Source organism: Chinchilla lanigera, unplaced genomic scaffold (assembly GCF_000276665.1).
Source record: "Chinchilla lanigera isolate Chin_1 unplaced genomic scaffold, ChiLan1.0 scaffold00094, whole genome shotgun sequence".
In the NCBI taxonomy this organism is placed as follows: domain Eukaryota; kingdom Metazoa; phylum Chordata; class Mammalia; order Rodentia; family Chinchillidae; genus Chinchilla; species Chinchilla lanigera.
In genome coordinates, this window is record NW_004955495.1 from 1739982 (window position 1) to 1751698 (window position 11717).

At 57.0% G+C, this 11717-nt stretch overlaps 2 protein-coding genes across 10 annotated transcripts in view; one reads left to right on the forward strand and one right to left on the reverse strand.

Moving 5' to 3' along the window:
• On the forward strand, positions 1-6381 carry Atg4d (autophagy related 4D, cysteine peptidase; the record flags this gene model as incomplete). 7 transcript variants are annotated; one of them, XM_013505136.1, is given in 10 exon segments in its annotated part: positions 1-128; positions 836-919; positions 1021-1194; positions 2470-2746; positions 2820-2884; positions 3110-3249; positions 4688-4766; positions 4836-4912; positions 4995-5114; positions 5867-6381. In XM_013505136.1, coding segments are annotated over 10 exon segments (1333 nt in total), but the record flags the coding sequence as incomplete, so codon positions are not given.
• The window catches only part of Kri1 (KRI1 homolog), an 8824-nt gene continuing 3185 nt past the window's right edge, over positions 6079-11717 (reverse strand). For 2 of the 3 annotated variants that reach the window (XM_013505134.1, XM_013505133.1), the window contains exons 10-20: positions 11233-11235; positions 10955-11081; positions 10753-10848; positions 10511-10681; positions 9723-9798; positions 9543-9634; positions 9337-9463; positions 9113-9243; positions 7704-7768; positions 7525-7623; positions 6079-6745 (exon numbers count right to left, since the gene is read on the reverse strand). In XM_013505134.1, the coding sequence (XP_013360588.1) occupies positions 6406-6745; positions 7525-7623; positions 7704-7768; positions 9113-9243; positions 9337-9463; positions 9543-9634; positions 9723-9798; positions 10511-10681; positions 10753-10848; positions 10955-11081; positions 11233-11235 (1327 nt within the window). In that variant the 3' untranslated portion in view covers positions 6079-6405. The remainder of the gene's footprint in view (positions 6746-7524; positions 7624-7703; positions 7769-9112; positions 9244-9336; positions 9464-9542; positions 9635-9722; positions 9799-10510; positions 10682-10752; positions 10849-10954; positions 11082-11232; positions 11236-11717) is intronic. The other variant, XM_005405604.2, reaches the window with a different exon arrangement.

Sequence of the window (11717 nt, forward strand, 5' to 3'; positions counted from 1 at the left end):
CCAAAGCCTGGGGCTCCCCGGACCCGGCGGCCCCGCCCTCGGCCCGCCCGGCGCTGCCCACGTGGAGCCGGACGAGGTGGACAAGTTCAAGGCCCGGTTCCTGACCGCCTGGAACAACGTCAAGTATGGTGAGGAGGGGGCAAGGTCAGGGTTGGGGGTGTGCGGGACAGCCAGGCCCTGACCCCGCGATGATCCGCCCGTGTTCCTGCTCCGTGAGTCACCCTTGGGCCCCCGCCCTGCCCCGCCCGGGGTGGACCTGGGGCAGGACTAACAAGGAAGGTTTGCAAACCTCGCCCATTCTCCGTTTGACCTTGGAGCAAACTTAGTGGTTCTCTGCCCCTCCACCTTCCTGCTCTGCAAAATGGGTGCCACAATCAGAAGTGCTTAATTTGGACATCCCAATCCTCGGGAGGCTAAGGCAGGAGAATCGCTGCAAGTTCCAAGCCAGTCTGGGTTCCGTAGTGAGTTCAAGACAAGCCTGGACAACACAGCTTACCTTGAACCATTAAAAAGCAAAAACCAAAAGAACACCAGGCGTGGTGGTTCACGCCTGTAATCCCAGCACGTGGCGGACTGACGCAGAAGGATTGCCAGGAGTTTCAGGGCCAGCCTGAAGTTCTAGCGAGACCCTGCCTTTAAAAATAAAAATAATCAGAGATGCCGTCATTCCTGCCGAGTTGATGGTGGACACTCAGACAGCTCTTACCCGGGCCCCATGTTCCTCTCAGCGGGGGTGTTGTTGGGAGCTGGGGTTGTGGCCATCCCAGGTGGGACCATGGGGGCACCTTGCTAAAGCAAGGCTCCATCTCACTGGGCGCTCCCCACGTCTCCGCAGGGTGGATGGTCAGAAGCCGGACCAGCTTTAGCAAGATCTCTAGCATCTACCTCTGTGGGCGCCGCTACCGCTTTGAGGGTGAAGGTGAGTTTAGGATAGCCCAGGGATGAAGGACAACGCCCCCCACCTCTACCCCCGGCCCCACGCCCCATCCCTGGTAGCTGGTGACAGGCCAACTCTCCTAGGTGACATCCAGCGTTTCCAGCGGGACTTTGTGTCCCGCCTGTGGCTGACCTACCGCCGGGACTTTCCACCCCTAGCTGGGGGCTCCCTGACCTCAGACTGTGGCTGGGGATGTATGTTACGCAGTGGTCAAATGATGCTGGCTCAGGGCTTGCTGCTGCATTTCCTGCCCCGAGGTGAGCCCTGCAGGGAGATGGGGTGTGTTAGGAGAACAGTGCCATGTGTTAGAATTATTTGCAAACTGAGTTAAAAGCCACTTTAAAATTGTGTGTTAAGGCAAGTGTGGTGTGGTGGAGCAATACTGTAATCACAAGACAGGAGGCTGAGGCAGGAAGATCATCTCAGTCAAAGACCAACCTAAAAAAAAAAGACCAGCATACACTACATAGTGAGACACTGTCTCAAAAACAAAACTGAAAACAGTAAATAAATTAATTAATAAGTTCATTCATTAATGAAATTATATGTTAAGTACTTTGATGGGGCAGTAAGTTTTCTAGCAGAGTTTCGGGGCACATGTGGTTGCACTTCCTGTGATTGCAACAACTCAGGAGGCTGAGGCAGGAGGATCATAAGTTCAAGGTCAGCCTGAGCTACATAATGAGACCCTGTCTCAAAATTAATTCATTAAATTTTAAAAATGGACTGGGTCTCAGTGGTAGAGCATTTGGCTAAAATGAACCAGGCCTTTGGTTTCATCCCCTGCACCAAATTTTTTTCTTTTTTCTTTTTTTTTTTTATCTTTTTGAGACAGTGTCTCACTCTGCAGTTCAGGCTGGCCTTGAGCTCACATTGTAGCCCAGGCCGGCCTGGAACTTGCAACAATCCTCCTCCCTCAGCCTCCCAAGTGCTGGGATTACAGATGTGCGCCACCATGCCCATCAAAAAATATTTTTAAAAATAAAGTTAGCCAGACGTGGTGGTGCATGCCTGTAAACCCAGCACTTTGGAGGCTGAGGCAGAAGGGTGGTTGTGAGTTTGAGACCTGCCTAGGCTACAAAGTGAGCTCAAGGCCAGCCTGAACTGCATAAGGAGACCCTGTCTCAAAAAAAGAAAAAAAAACAAAAAACTAAAAGAAGTTTGAAGCATGTAAAAATTGTAGTTAAATTTGGGCTTCTCGGGAAGGTTAGTGTTTTGGGTACGATATGGGTAAATGGGCCCAGGCATGATGAGGCACACTTAGGAGCCCAGCTCTTGGAGCTTTTTTTTTTTTTTGGTATCATGATCAAACTCAGGACCTTGCATTTGCCAGGCAGGTGCTTGTGCCGCTGAGCTACATCCCCGGCCCTGATCCCAGCATTTGCGAGGCTGAGGCAGGAGGATCCCTGCAAGTTTGAAGTCAGATGGCCACATAACAACCTCTGTCTCAGAAACCAAAATTAGAAACCAAAATGTGACTGGGAACTGAGCCCCATCCACATTAGCACTGACCACACTCTCCATCCCCCCAGACTGGGTGTGGGCCGAGGGTCTAGGCCCTGGCCCCCCTGAGCTGCCTGGCTCGGCTTCCCCCAGCCTGCGGGGAGGCCCTGCCCGCTGGATGCCGCCGCGCTGGCCCCGGGGCGCCCCCGAGCTGGAGCAGGAGCTGCGGCACCGGCAGATAGTGTCCTGGTTTGCCGACCATCCTCGGGCCCCCTTTGGCCTGCATCGGCTGGTGGAGCTGGGGCAGAGCTCAGGCAAGAAGGCCGGTGACTGGTACGGGCCGTCGCTGGTGGCGCACATCCTCAGGTGAGAGCCGCTGCGGGGCACACGGGAGCCGCTGGGCGCGCCCAGGAGCTCAGCCCGGCTCTTGTGTCCCCAGGAAGGCTGTGGAGAGCAGCTCTGAGCTCACTCGCCTGGCCGTGTATGTTTCTCAGGACTGCACAGGTACCTCTCTTTGGGCAGGAATGATTGGCTTGCCGCTGAGCCAGCCAATCACAGCCTCCGCTGCCCCTGAGGCCCCGCCCCCCTCAGGGATGGGAAACGGCCACTTGGGAAGGTTCCCAGGCTGGAATTGTAGGAGGTTCAGTGTCCCGTCTCCGCCTGTTCCTCCCGAGCCTTGAGGGGAAACAAACGGGCCTGGATACCAGGCTGGGCACTCTTGCTCTGCAGACCACCTGTCCCCACCCTGTCCCGGCAGTGTACAAGGCGGATGTGGCGTGCCTGGTGGCCAGCGGGGACCCAGCGGCCGAGTGGAAGTCTGTGGTCATCCTGGTGCCCGTGCGCCTGGGCGGCGAGGCTCTGAACCCCGTGTACGTGCCTGGTGTGAAGGTGGGTGCGCAGGGGCTGGTGCCTCCACCTGGGAGACCCGGGATTTTTCAGCTTGGGTCAGGGTCACAGCTTCTGTCCCTTTCGTCGTTTTGAGCATTGGGAGATGGAACCCAGGGGTTCACGCTGAGCTACCTCCCCAGCCTTTTTAAAAATTTTTAAAAATTATTAATTAATTTATTTATTTATGTCTTTTTGAGACAGGATCTCACTATGCAGTTCAGGCTGGCCTCGAGCTCACTTGGTAGCCCAGGCTGGTCTCAAAGTTGCAACGATCCTCCTGCCTCAGCCTCCCGGGTGCTGGGATTACAGGCGTGCGCCACTACAAACCAGCTTTAAATTTGTATTCTGAGTGGAACTCTTGATCTTCTTGCCTGTAACTCCCACAGCGCTGGGATTACAGGAGTTCACCACCACTCCCACCCCGGGCAGAAATTGTGTCTCCTGGAAGTGGATGTTCTAGTTGGGGAAATGATCGATAATCGAGTTCACACAGAGGTTGGGGAGGTAGCTGTTGGTACACTAGTGTGCTCAGCATGTCCTGAGTTCCAGCCCCAGCACCAGAAAACTTTTAAATATAAAAACTGGCACCTGTGTAATCCCAGCACCCGTGAGGCTGAAGCAGGGGATTTTGAGTTCAAAGCGAGTCAAGGCTACATAGTGTGTGGGCAGCCATGTCTCAGAAAACCACAGACAGGAATTGGCCTTAGAACCTGGTCTCTGAAGGGCAGGAATCCACCCCCGAAAGGGCCCTGGAAAGCCCCACTGCAGGAGGCGCCAGAGTGGGCGCTACAGCAGAAGCACTCCAGGTGGAAGAGGCAAACGCCCAGAGGTTGGGAAACCTCTGCTGGCTTTGCACTCAGGGTAAAGCCAGAGTCCTCTACTAGGCCTCCCGCCGCTGCACTGTTGGTTTCCCTCACTTCCTTGACCTTGTCGCCCCCTATAGGACCTTGCTTGGTCCTTCCTCATCCTGCTCCTCCCTGAATCAACCTCCCTGCTTTCAGAGCCTCCTGCCTCAGGGCCTTTGCACACACTCTTTCCCCAGAGATGCACTTGGCTGCAGCATTTCCCATCCAGTCTCTGCTGAAACATCCATGACCCTTCAGTGAGGCTTTTCACAAACTTTCATTGCAAATTGCAAAACCCAAGGCTGTGGTGTAGCTCAGTGGTGAGCCTTTGCCAAGTATGTGCAAGGCCCCAAGTTCCATCCCCAGCACCATAATAAAATACACCTGTAATCCTAGTACTTGAGAAGCTGAGGGAGGAGGATTGTGAGGAGTTTGAGTTCGGCCTGGACTACATGGAGAGTTCAAGCCCAGCCTGAACTGCATAGAAAGACCCTGTCTCAACAATTAAAAAAAGAATATTTGTTGAGTGACTATTTGACAGCACCTGTCTCAGTTCTACTCTTGCCCCCCGCAGGAGCTCCTCAGGTCGGAACTGTGCCTGGGCATCATGGGAGGCAAACCGAGGCACTCACTGTACTTCATCGGCTACCAGGGTAGGCCCTGCCCCACCCACTGCCTCCCCACTCTGTGTCCCCACCCTGCTCACGGCTGCCCCCCCGTAGATGACTTTCTGCTGTACCTGGACCCCCACTACTGCCAGCCCGCGGTGGACGTCAGCCAGGCTGACTTCCCCCTGGAGGTACGGCGGTGTCCCCAGGGCAGGGCTGGGGAGCACGGGGAGGAGCGGGGTCCCCTGCAGCTCCCGTCTCTGTTGGCCCCAGTCTTTCCACTGCACCTCCCCCCGCAAGATGGCCTTCGCCAAGATGGACCCCAGCTGCACGGTGGGGTTCTACGCGGGGAACAGGAAGGAGTTTGAGACGCTCTGCTCCGAGCTGACCAGGGTGAGCAGAGGAACCGGCGGAGGAGGGGCCTCAGTCCAACATGCCCTGGGCTGCGGGCGGTGTGGGGGTCTGGAAATTGTTTGTATCCACATGGTACCAGAGGTGCGGCTCCCTGGTAGAGCATGTGTGAGGCTCTAGGTTCAGTCCTCAGCACCAAAAAGTAAGTGTGCAGCATCATCACAGTACTCCGGAAGGCTGGGGCAGGAGGGTCACAAGTTCAAACCCAGCCTGGGCAATTTAGTGATTCAAGGCTGGGGATGTAGCTCGGTGCACAGGCCCCGGATTCAACCCCCAGTACCAAGAGTTTCCACCTCTGGGAACCTGGACGAGTGCCAAGGGAAACGCTGGCCAAGGTCACCCATTGTCTCCGCAAAGCACAAAAGCCCTCTTTGGTAACTGATGAGCTCAGCAGGCATTACTGAAAAGCTTGGGCACGGTTACCCTGGGGACAGCCATACCCAAAGGTCCACAGGCCCTGCCCCTCCCTGAGCCCCATGGTGGTGGGAGAGGCAGTCACCAGCACCACCAGTCCCCTCCTCTGGTTCACTGGTGTACGGCTACATATTTGCGGCCGCTACAGGGAAAATCTCAGGGCTGTCACTCATTGGTTGCGTTGGGTCATGTGCTCACAGGTGAGCCAATCACAGCAAGGAAGGATGCTGATTGGCTGGCCTGGGTCCCCATCGTAGAGTTGGATGCTGAGTTCTTTCAGAGGTCTTGTGTCCAGCTGAGCTCGCTCTGCCTCCTCCCAGCAGATCCTCAGCTCCTCCTCAGCCACGGAGCGCTACCCCATGTTCACCCTGGCCGAGGGCCACGCTCAGGACCACAGCTTGGACGACCTCTGCTCCCAGCTGCCCCAGGCCACCGCACTGCGGCTCCCTCGCACCGGCCGCCTCCTCAAGGCCAAGCGGCCAAGCTCCGAGGACTTTGTGTTTTTATAGCGGAGGGGATGGGGGAGACGTGAGACTATTTATTTTTTTATTTATGTCACTTGGTGGGGGGTGGAACTCCGGAGACGGCGGGGTTTCTCCTCCTCAGCCCTCCACCGCCCCGCAGAGACAGTCTAGGAACCCGCAGAACTGGGGCCGCTAGCCGCGCCCTCCGGGGCCCCCGCACAGGGCGGGCCGCGCAGACCCCCGGGCGCCACTCAGGGCCTGACTCTCGCACTGTAGTTTGCACTGGCCCGGCGTGCCCTTCGCTGTCCCCAGGCCCCTGCCCGGGGCACGCTGTGCCTGCCGGGGCTAATAAAGCTGTTGGCTGGCCTGGCTGTGGGGCCTCCGCCGTCCTGTCCTCAGACGCAGCTCGTGGGTCGCGGCCGCTTCCCCCGCAGCCGGCGCAGCTGGCGGAAGTGGAGCCGCTTGGGGTTGAGGCCAAACGCCTGCAGTCTCTGGCGGCTGAACTCTCGGCCACCGAGCGTCACCGTGGGGCCCAGCAGCCGCGCCTTCCTGCCGCTCCTCCGCTTCTGGGGGGCTGGCGTCTTGCGGGGCAGCGCGGGGGCCTCCTTGTCCTGTGCCGGGGCGCTCTCGGGCCGGGGCCGCTGCCCGTGGCCTCGGTCAGGCGCCGGCAGCTGCTCCCGAGGGCCGGCCGTGTGCCCCTGCTGCTGCCCAGTGGCTTCCCTGGCGGTTTCCATCCTAGGGGTGAAAAGTTGGGGTTCGGGCAAGGCCAGTCATGCTGAGCACGCGTCCCCACCTCCAGATGAGGGAAGCGCGGGGCAGCGGCAACCCAGGGCCTGCCTGGGTGCGGACCCAGCTCTCACAAGCCCAATTTTCCCTTCAGACCCAAGGCCGGGCCGTGGTATTAACTGGTATTTACGCTACACCGAGCTCAGCACGGAAACAACTTGTTTTAGCTTCAGTCGGCTCTGGGCTCCTGTTACCCTTGCTGTACAGATGGACAGAGTGATCAGCACAACAGCTCATACCTGTAGCGCATTTGCTGTACTTTCTCTTTTGGTGCTGAGTTTGAACTCAGGGCTTTGCACATACTAAGCACGCATGTGCCCAGTGAGCCCTACCGCACCGAATACTCCGCGTGTTTTCGGATTTTTGAGGTGAGGTCTTGCCATATACTTCAGACTGGCCTGGGCTATGGAACCCAGGTGGGCTTGAACTCGTGATCTTCCTGCCTCAGCCTCCCCAGCACTGAGATCATAGGCCTTGGCCACATGCCCAGCATTCCTGTATTTGATTTTCAGCACTTAGATGAATTAACTCAGTCCTCAATAACCTGACGAGGTATGAGGTGTAAATTTACGTAGCCCCATTGTGTAAAGGAGAGACAGGGTTAGTGTCTTAGCAGTGCTCACACCGCTGAGGCCCAACTGGGAAGGGAACCCCGGTCTTGGAGAGGGAAGTCCTGTTCCCAGGGGCTGAGGAGTAAGACAAACCACCCGCCCACCCGCGGGGCTTACCCCTCCGGGCAGAGCGACCGGAAGATCTGCCGCTTCTTCTGGGAGTTCCGGGCCTTCTGGCTGTACGCCCGCTGGTCCTGCAGCTCCTCCTGCTCTGACCTGCAGGGGCGGGGCCGCCTGTGACCAGATGCTCTGGGGGTGCACTACCCCCCACCTCCACCTGCTCCCTGGCCGGTCACCTGTACATGCAGGTCTTCTTCAGGGAGCACCAGCGGTTCAGCTCCCTGTCCTCAGCAGCCAGGATCTGCAGGGAGGGTGGGGTCACTAAACCTGTGTCACCTCATCCCTCAGCGCGGGGCCACGCTGGCGCCACCCAGGGGTCACGGTGGTGGGGGAAATGACTTCCACACAGGTCTCCTGAGTTTTTGGTGGGGGAATCTCAGGACAAAAGGGGCTATGGTGGTGACATTAATTCCCTAACAGGGCCAGGAAGCTGGCTGACCTCAGACAGCAGGTCCAGCCCAAGGGGCATTGGTCCCCACCTGCCGGCCACCACTGTCCTCAAAGCTTCCAGACAGAGTAGGGATCTTGTTTTTTTGTTTTGTTTTTTTTTCTTTTGTCTTTTTGAGATAGGGTCTCGCTATGCAGTTCAGGCTGGCCTGGAGCTCACTTTGTAGCCCAGGCTGGTCTCGAACTCACAAAGATCCTCCTGCCTCAGCCTCCTGAGTGCTGGGATTACAGGCGTGCGCCACCACGCCCGGCTGGTTTTGTCTTTTTGACACAGGGTCTCACTGTGTAGCCCAGGCTGACCTTGAACTCACAGTGATCCTCTTACTCAGCCTCCCCAAGGGCTAAGATGACAGGCATGTGCCACTACATCCAGCTCCCAGCAATTCTTAATGCCCACTCTGCTCCTGACAGTAATAAAATTAAAAGTAGTTACTTAGGGTGGCTGAGGTTGTGATCTGGTGGTAGATGTGCAAAAACAACAAAAAAATATTCAAAAGCTTTGTGTGGTACATGTCTGTAATCCCAGCACTCAGGAGCCTGAGGCAGGAGGATCTCTATGAGTTAGGAACCAACCTGGGCTACATAGTAAGTTTAAGGTCAGCCTGAAGTACACACATAGTAAGTTTAAGGTCAGCCTGAAATACACAGTAAGAGCCTGTCTTACAAACACAAAACATTCAAAATCCCAGCTACTTGGGAGGTGACACAGGAGGATGGTATGTTCAAGGACAGCCTGAACAACTTAGTGGAGAAGTGTCTCAAAAACAAAACAAAACCTAAAGTAATACTTATGGGCGCATGGAACCTGGAGCCTTTGCATGCCAGCAATCACTCTGCCACTGAGCTACACCCAACTATATCATGTTTGTTTGCTTGTTTTTGTACTCGGAATTGAACTTAGGACCTTGCACTTCATGTTTGTTATTTTGAGACTGGGTCTCACTATGCAGCCCAAGCTGCCCTTGAGCTCAAGATCCTCCTGCCTCAGCCTCCCAGTGCTACCCTACTGCTATCAATTTTGTGATGAGAAAACAGGTCAGAATGTTGTGGCACCCCTGGGCTCAGGATCAGAAGCTCTCCTGCATTCTGGGTGCCCCCCCCCCCCCGCCAATGTCCCCAGCCCACCTAGGGGCCTGACCTCCTCAGTGCTGAGCCCAAAGTCACAGGGTACCACCCTGCGGTACTTGAAACGACAGGGCAAGTCATCGATGATGTCCTCGTAGTCCAGCCGGTAGTACTCATCCAGGTACTCCTCGAAGGTCTTGTCCCCTGCGGGGGGGTAGGCGGGGTGGTGGGCAGAGTCAGGCTGCCAGGCACCCTAGGCCCTATCAGGCCCCAGCACCCTCGGCCCCCACACCTCACCGGGGTTGAACACAGGCTTTTCCTGGCCCACAGCCTCGGCGAAGGGCGATTTTCGCTTCTTCTTGCCCGTGGAGGGAGCCTCGCGCTGCCTCTTCCGGGACTGGCTGGGGTCGTAGTCGGCGTCCATCTGCAGGACGCCACGTCGGGTCAGTCTGCAGGGTCGCGCAGCGTGCCGTGCATCCCCTGCCCCCACCCGTGGCACCTACATTGAAGTCGGGGTCCTCACAATGCAGTTCCTGCTGGCTCCACGCGCCGCTGTTCTGCTGGGGACCGCCCCACGTGTCCCAGTTCCAGTCCTCTGGTTCCAGAGGGGACAGACAGGCAGGGTCAGCACGGGACCCCATTCAGCACCCCGCACCCCTGGCCTCATGTGCTGAAGACATTACCTTCAAGGCCATCCTCTTCCTCAAACTGCGGCTTCTCCTCCTCTTCGGCACCATAGAAGTCATCGCCCAAACATTTCTGCAGGGGGCTGGGGGTCAGGGATTGGCCTCCCACACCTTGCTACCCGGATAGTCTCACTCCTGAACCTTGCATAGCTCCCCAGTGCCCTCCAGGACCTTGTGCAGGGGAGGCCAGCACTCTGCCAGAGCCGTACTCCCACCACTCAAATGCACATGTTGGATTTTTGTGTGTGTGTGTCACTATGTAGTTCAGTCAAGCCTTGAACTCACTATGTAGCCCAGCCTGGCCTCAAACTCATGGCAATCCTCTTGCTTCAGCCTCCCAAGTGCTGGGATGATAGGCGTGTGCTATGCCCAGCATCAAATGCACATTTTAAAAATTTCTTTTGGCTCTGTAAGACAGAGCCTCGCTATGTTCCCTAGGCTGGCCTCAAACTCGTGGCGATCCTCCTGCCTCAGCCTACCAAGCACTGAGATTATAGGTGTGTGCCACCGCGCCCGGCCTTGCTCAACAATATTTTCTACTAGAAGGATGAAACTCTGCTGTACGTGAAAGAGCCCATACACGGGACCCTCTACTCCTTCAGCGCTGACCAACTAATCTCTTCTGCGACTTCCTCTCCGTCTGCCCTCAAAACAGCCCCTGGGGTAGCTGCTGCTTTGAGCCGCACTTTGGAGGCAGGGAAAGGGGCTCAGAGAAGTTGAGTCACTTGTCTCAGGCCGCACAGCGAGAAGCGCCCCCACGCCAGAGCTGATTCCGAGGCCGGCACCTGCATCAGCTGCTCGTGCTGGGCGGGGTCGAAGTCACCCTCCAGGTCCTGCTCCTCCAGGCCCAGCGTCCTGTTGCCCGTGACCTGGCGCAGCTTCTCCAGCTTGGCCAGAATCTCCTTCCTCTTCAGGTTCTTCAGCTGCTTCAGCTCCTCCCGCTTCCTGGCCTTCTCCTGTGCACAGGGAAGGAGGCCCTGAGCCTCCCGGCAGGCGGGGGTCCCTCTCCAGCTGCCCCGAAACTTACCTTCTTTTTCCGTTCCCTGGTCTCCTCCCTCTTCTCCTTCCTGCGCTCATCCCTGCGGCGAACAGAGGACGTGATGCTGCGCGGGTAGGTCTTGACCTGGGGGCACAGGGGCGCCAGAAGGGCCACGGAGATCACCCAGGGCTCCACGGGCCTGGACTCCGGGCGCCGGCCCTCCCCACCCCGCTCCGCCAAGGCCGCACACCGAGGCCGCGTCCGGCTCCTCGAAGCGGAAGTTGTACTTGTGCTCAAAGTCTTCCTGCTTCTTCAGGAACAGCTCCCCCTCGTCTGAGGAGTCGTCCACGGCCAGCTGGGCCGGGGGGCCGGGGGCCCTGGGGGACAAGACAGGGGTACTGGGGGTAGGAAGGTCAGGCTACCCGTCCCTGAGTACCAGGGTACTGGGCATAGGGATTTTTCTTCTTTGGGGGTAATACCAGGGATGGAATCCAGGGCCTTTGCAGTGAACTGTATCCTACCCCCCACCCCCTTTGTGAGACAGGATCTCTGATCTCGCTATGTAACCCAGGCTGGCCTCAAACTCCTGGAGATCTTCCTGCCTCAGCTTCCTGAGTGCTGGGATGACAGGCTTGTGCCACCATACATGGTCCTAGCCCCCTTTTAAATTTTTCTTTACTTTTTTTACGTTTAAGACGGGATCTTACAAAGTTGCCCAAGTTGGGCTCAAACTTGTGATCAACTCTCCTGCCTCAGCCTCCCAGAGAACTGAGGTTATGGGCATGTGCCACTGAACCCAGCAGAAATTCATTTAATCCCATGAGAAGCTTACAAGTGAGCTGCTTCTCATTTTACAGAGAGGGAAACTGAGGCACAGGGTCTTTGCCAGGGCCCATGATTGTAGCCCGTACCAATGAGCACCAGAACCTCCCTTCGTGGCTTTTTCTACCCTGTCCACGAAAAAAAATCAAGCACATGGTGCCCTTGGCTCCTGGCTGGCACTGTGGGAGGGG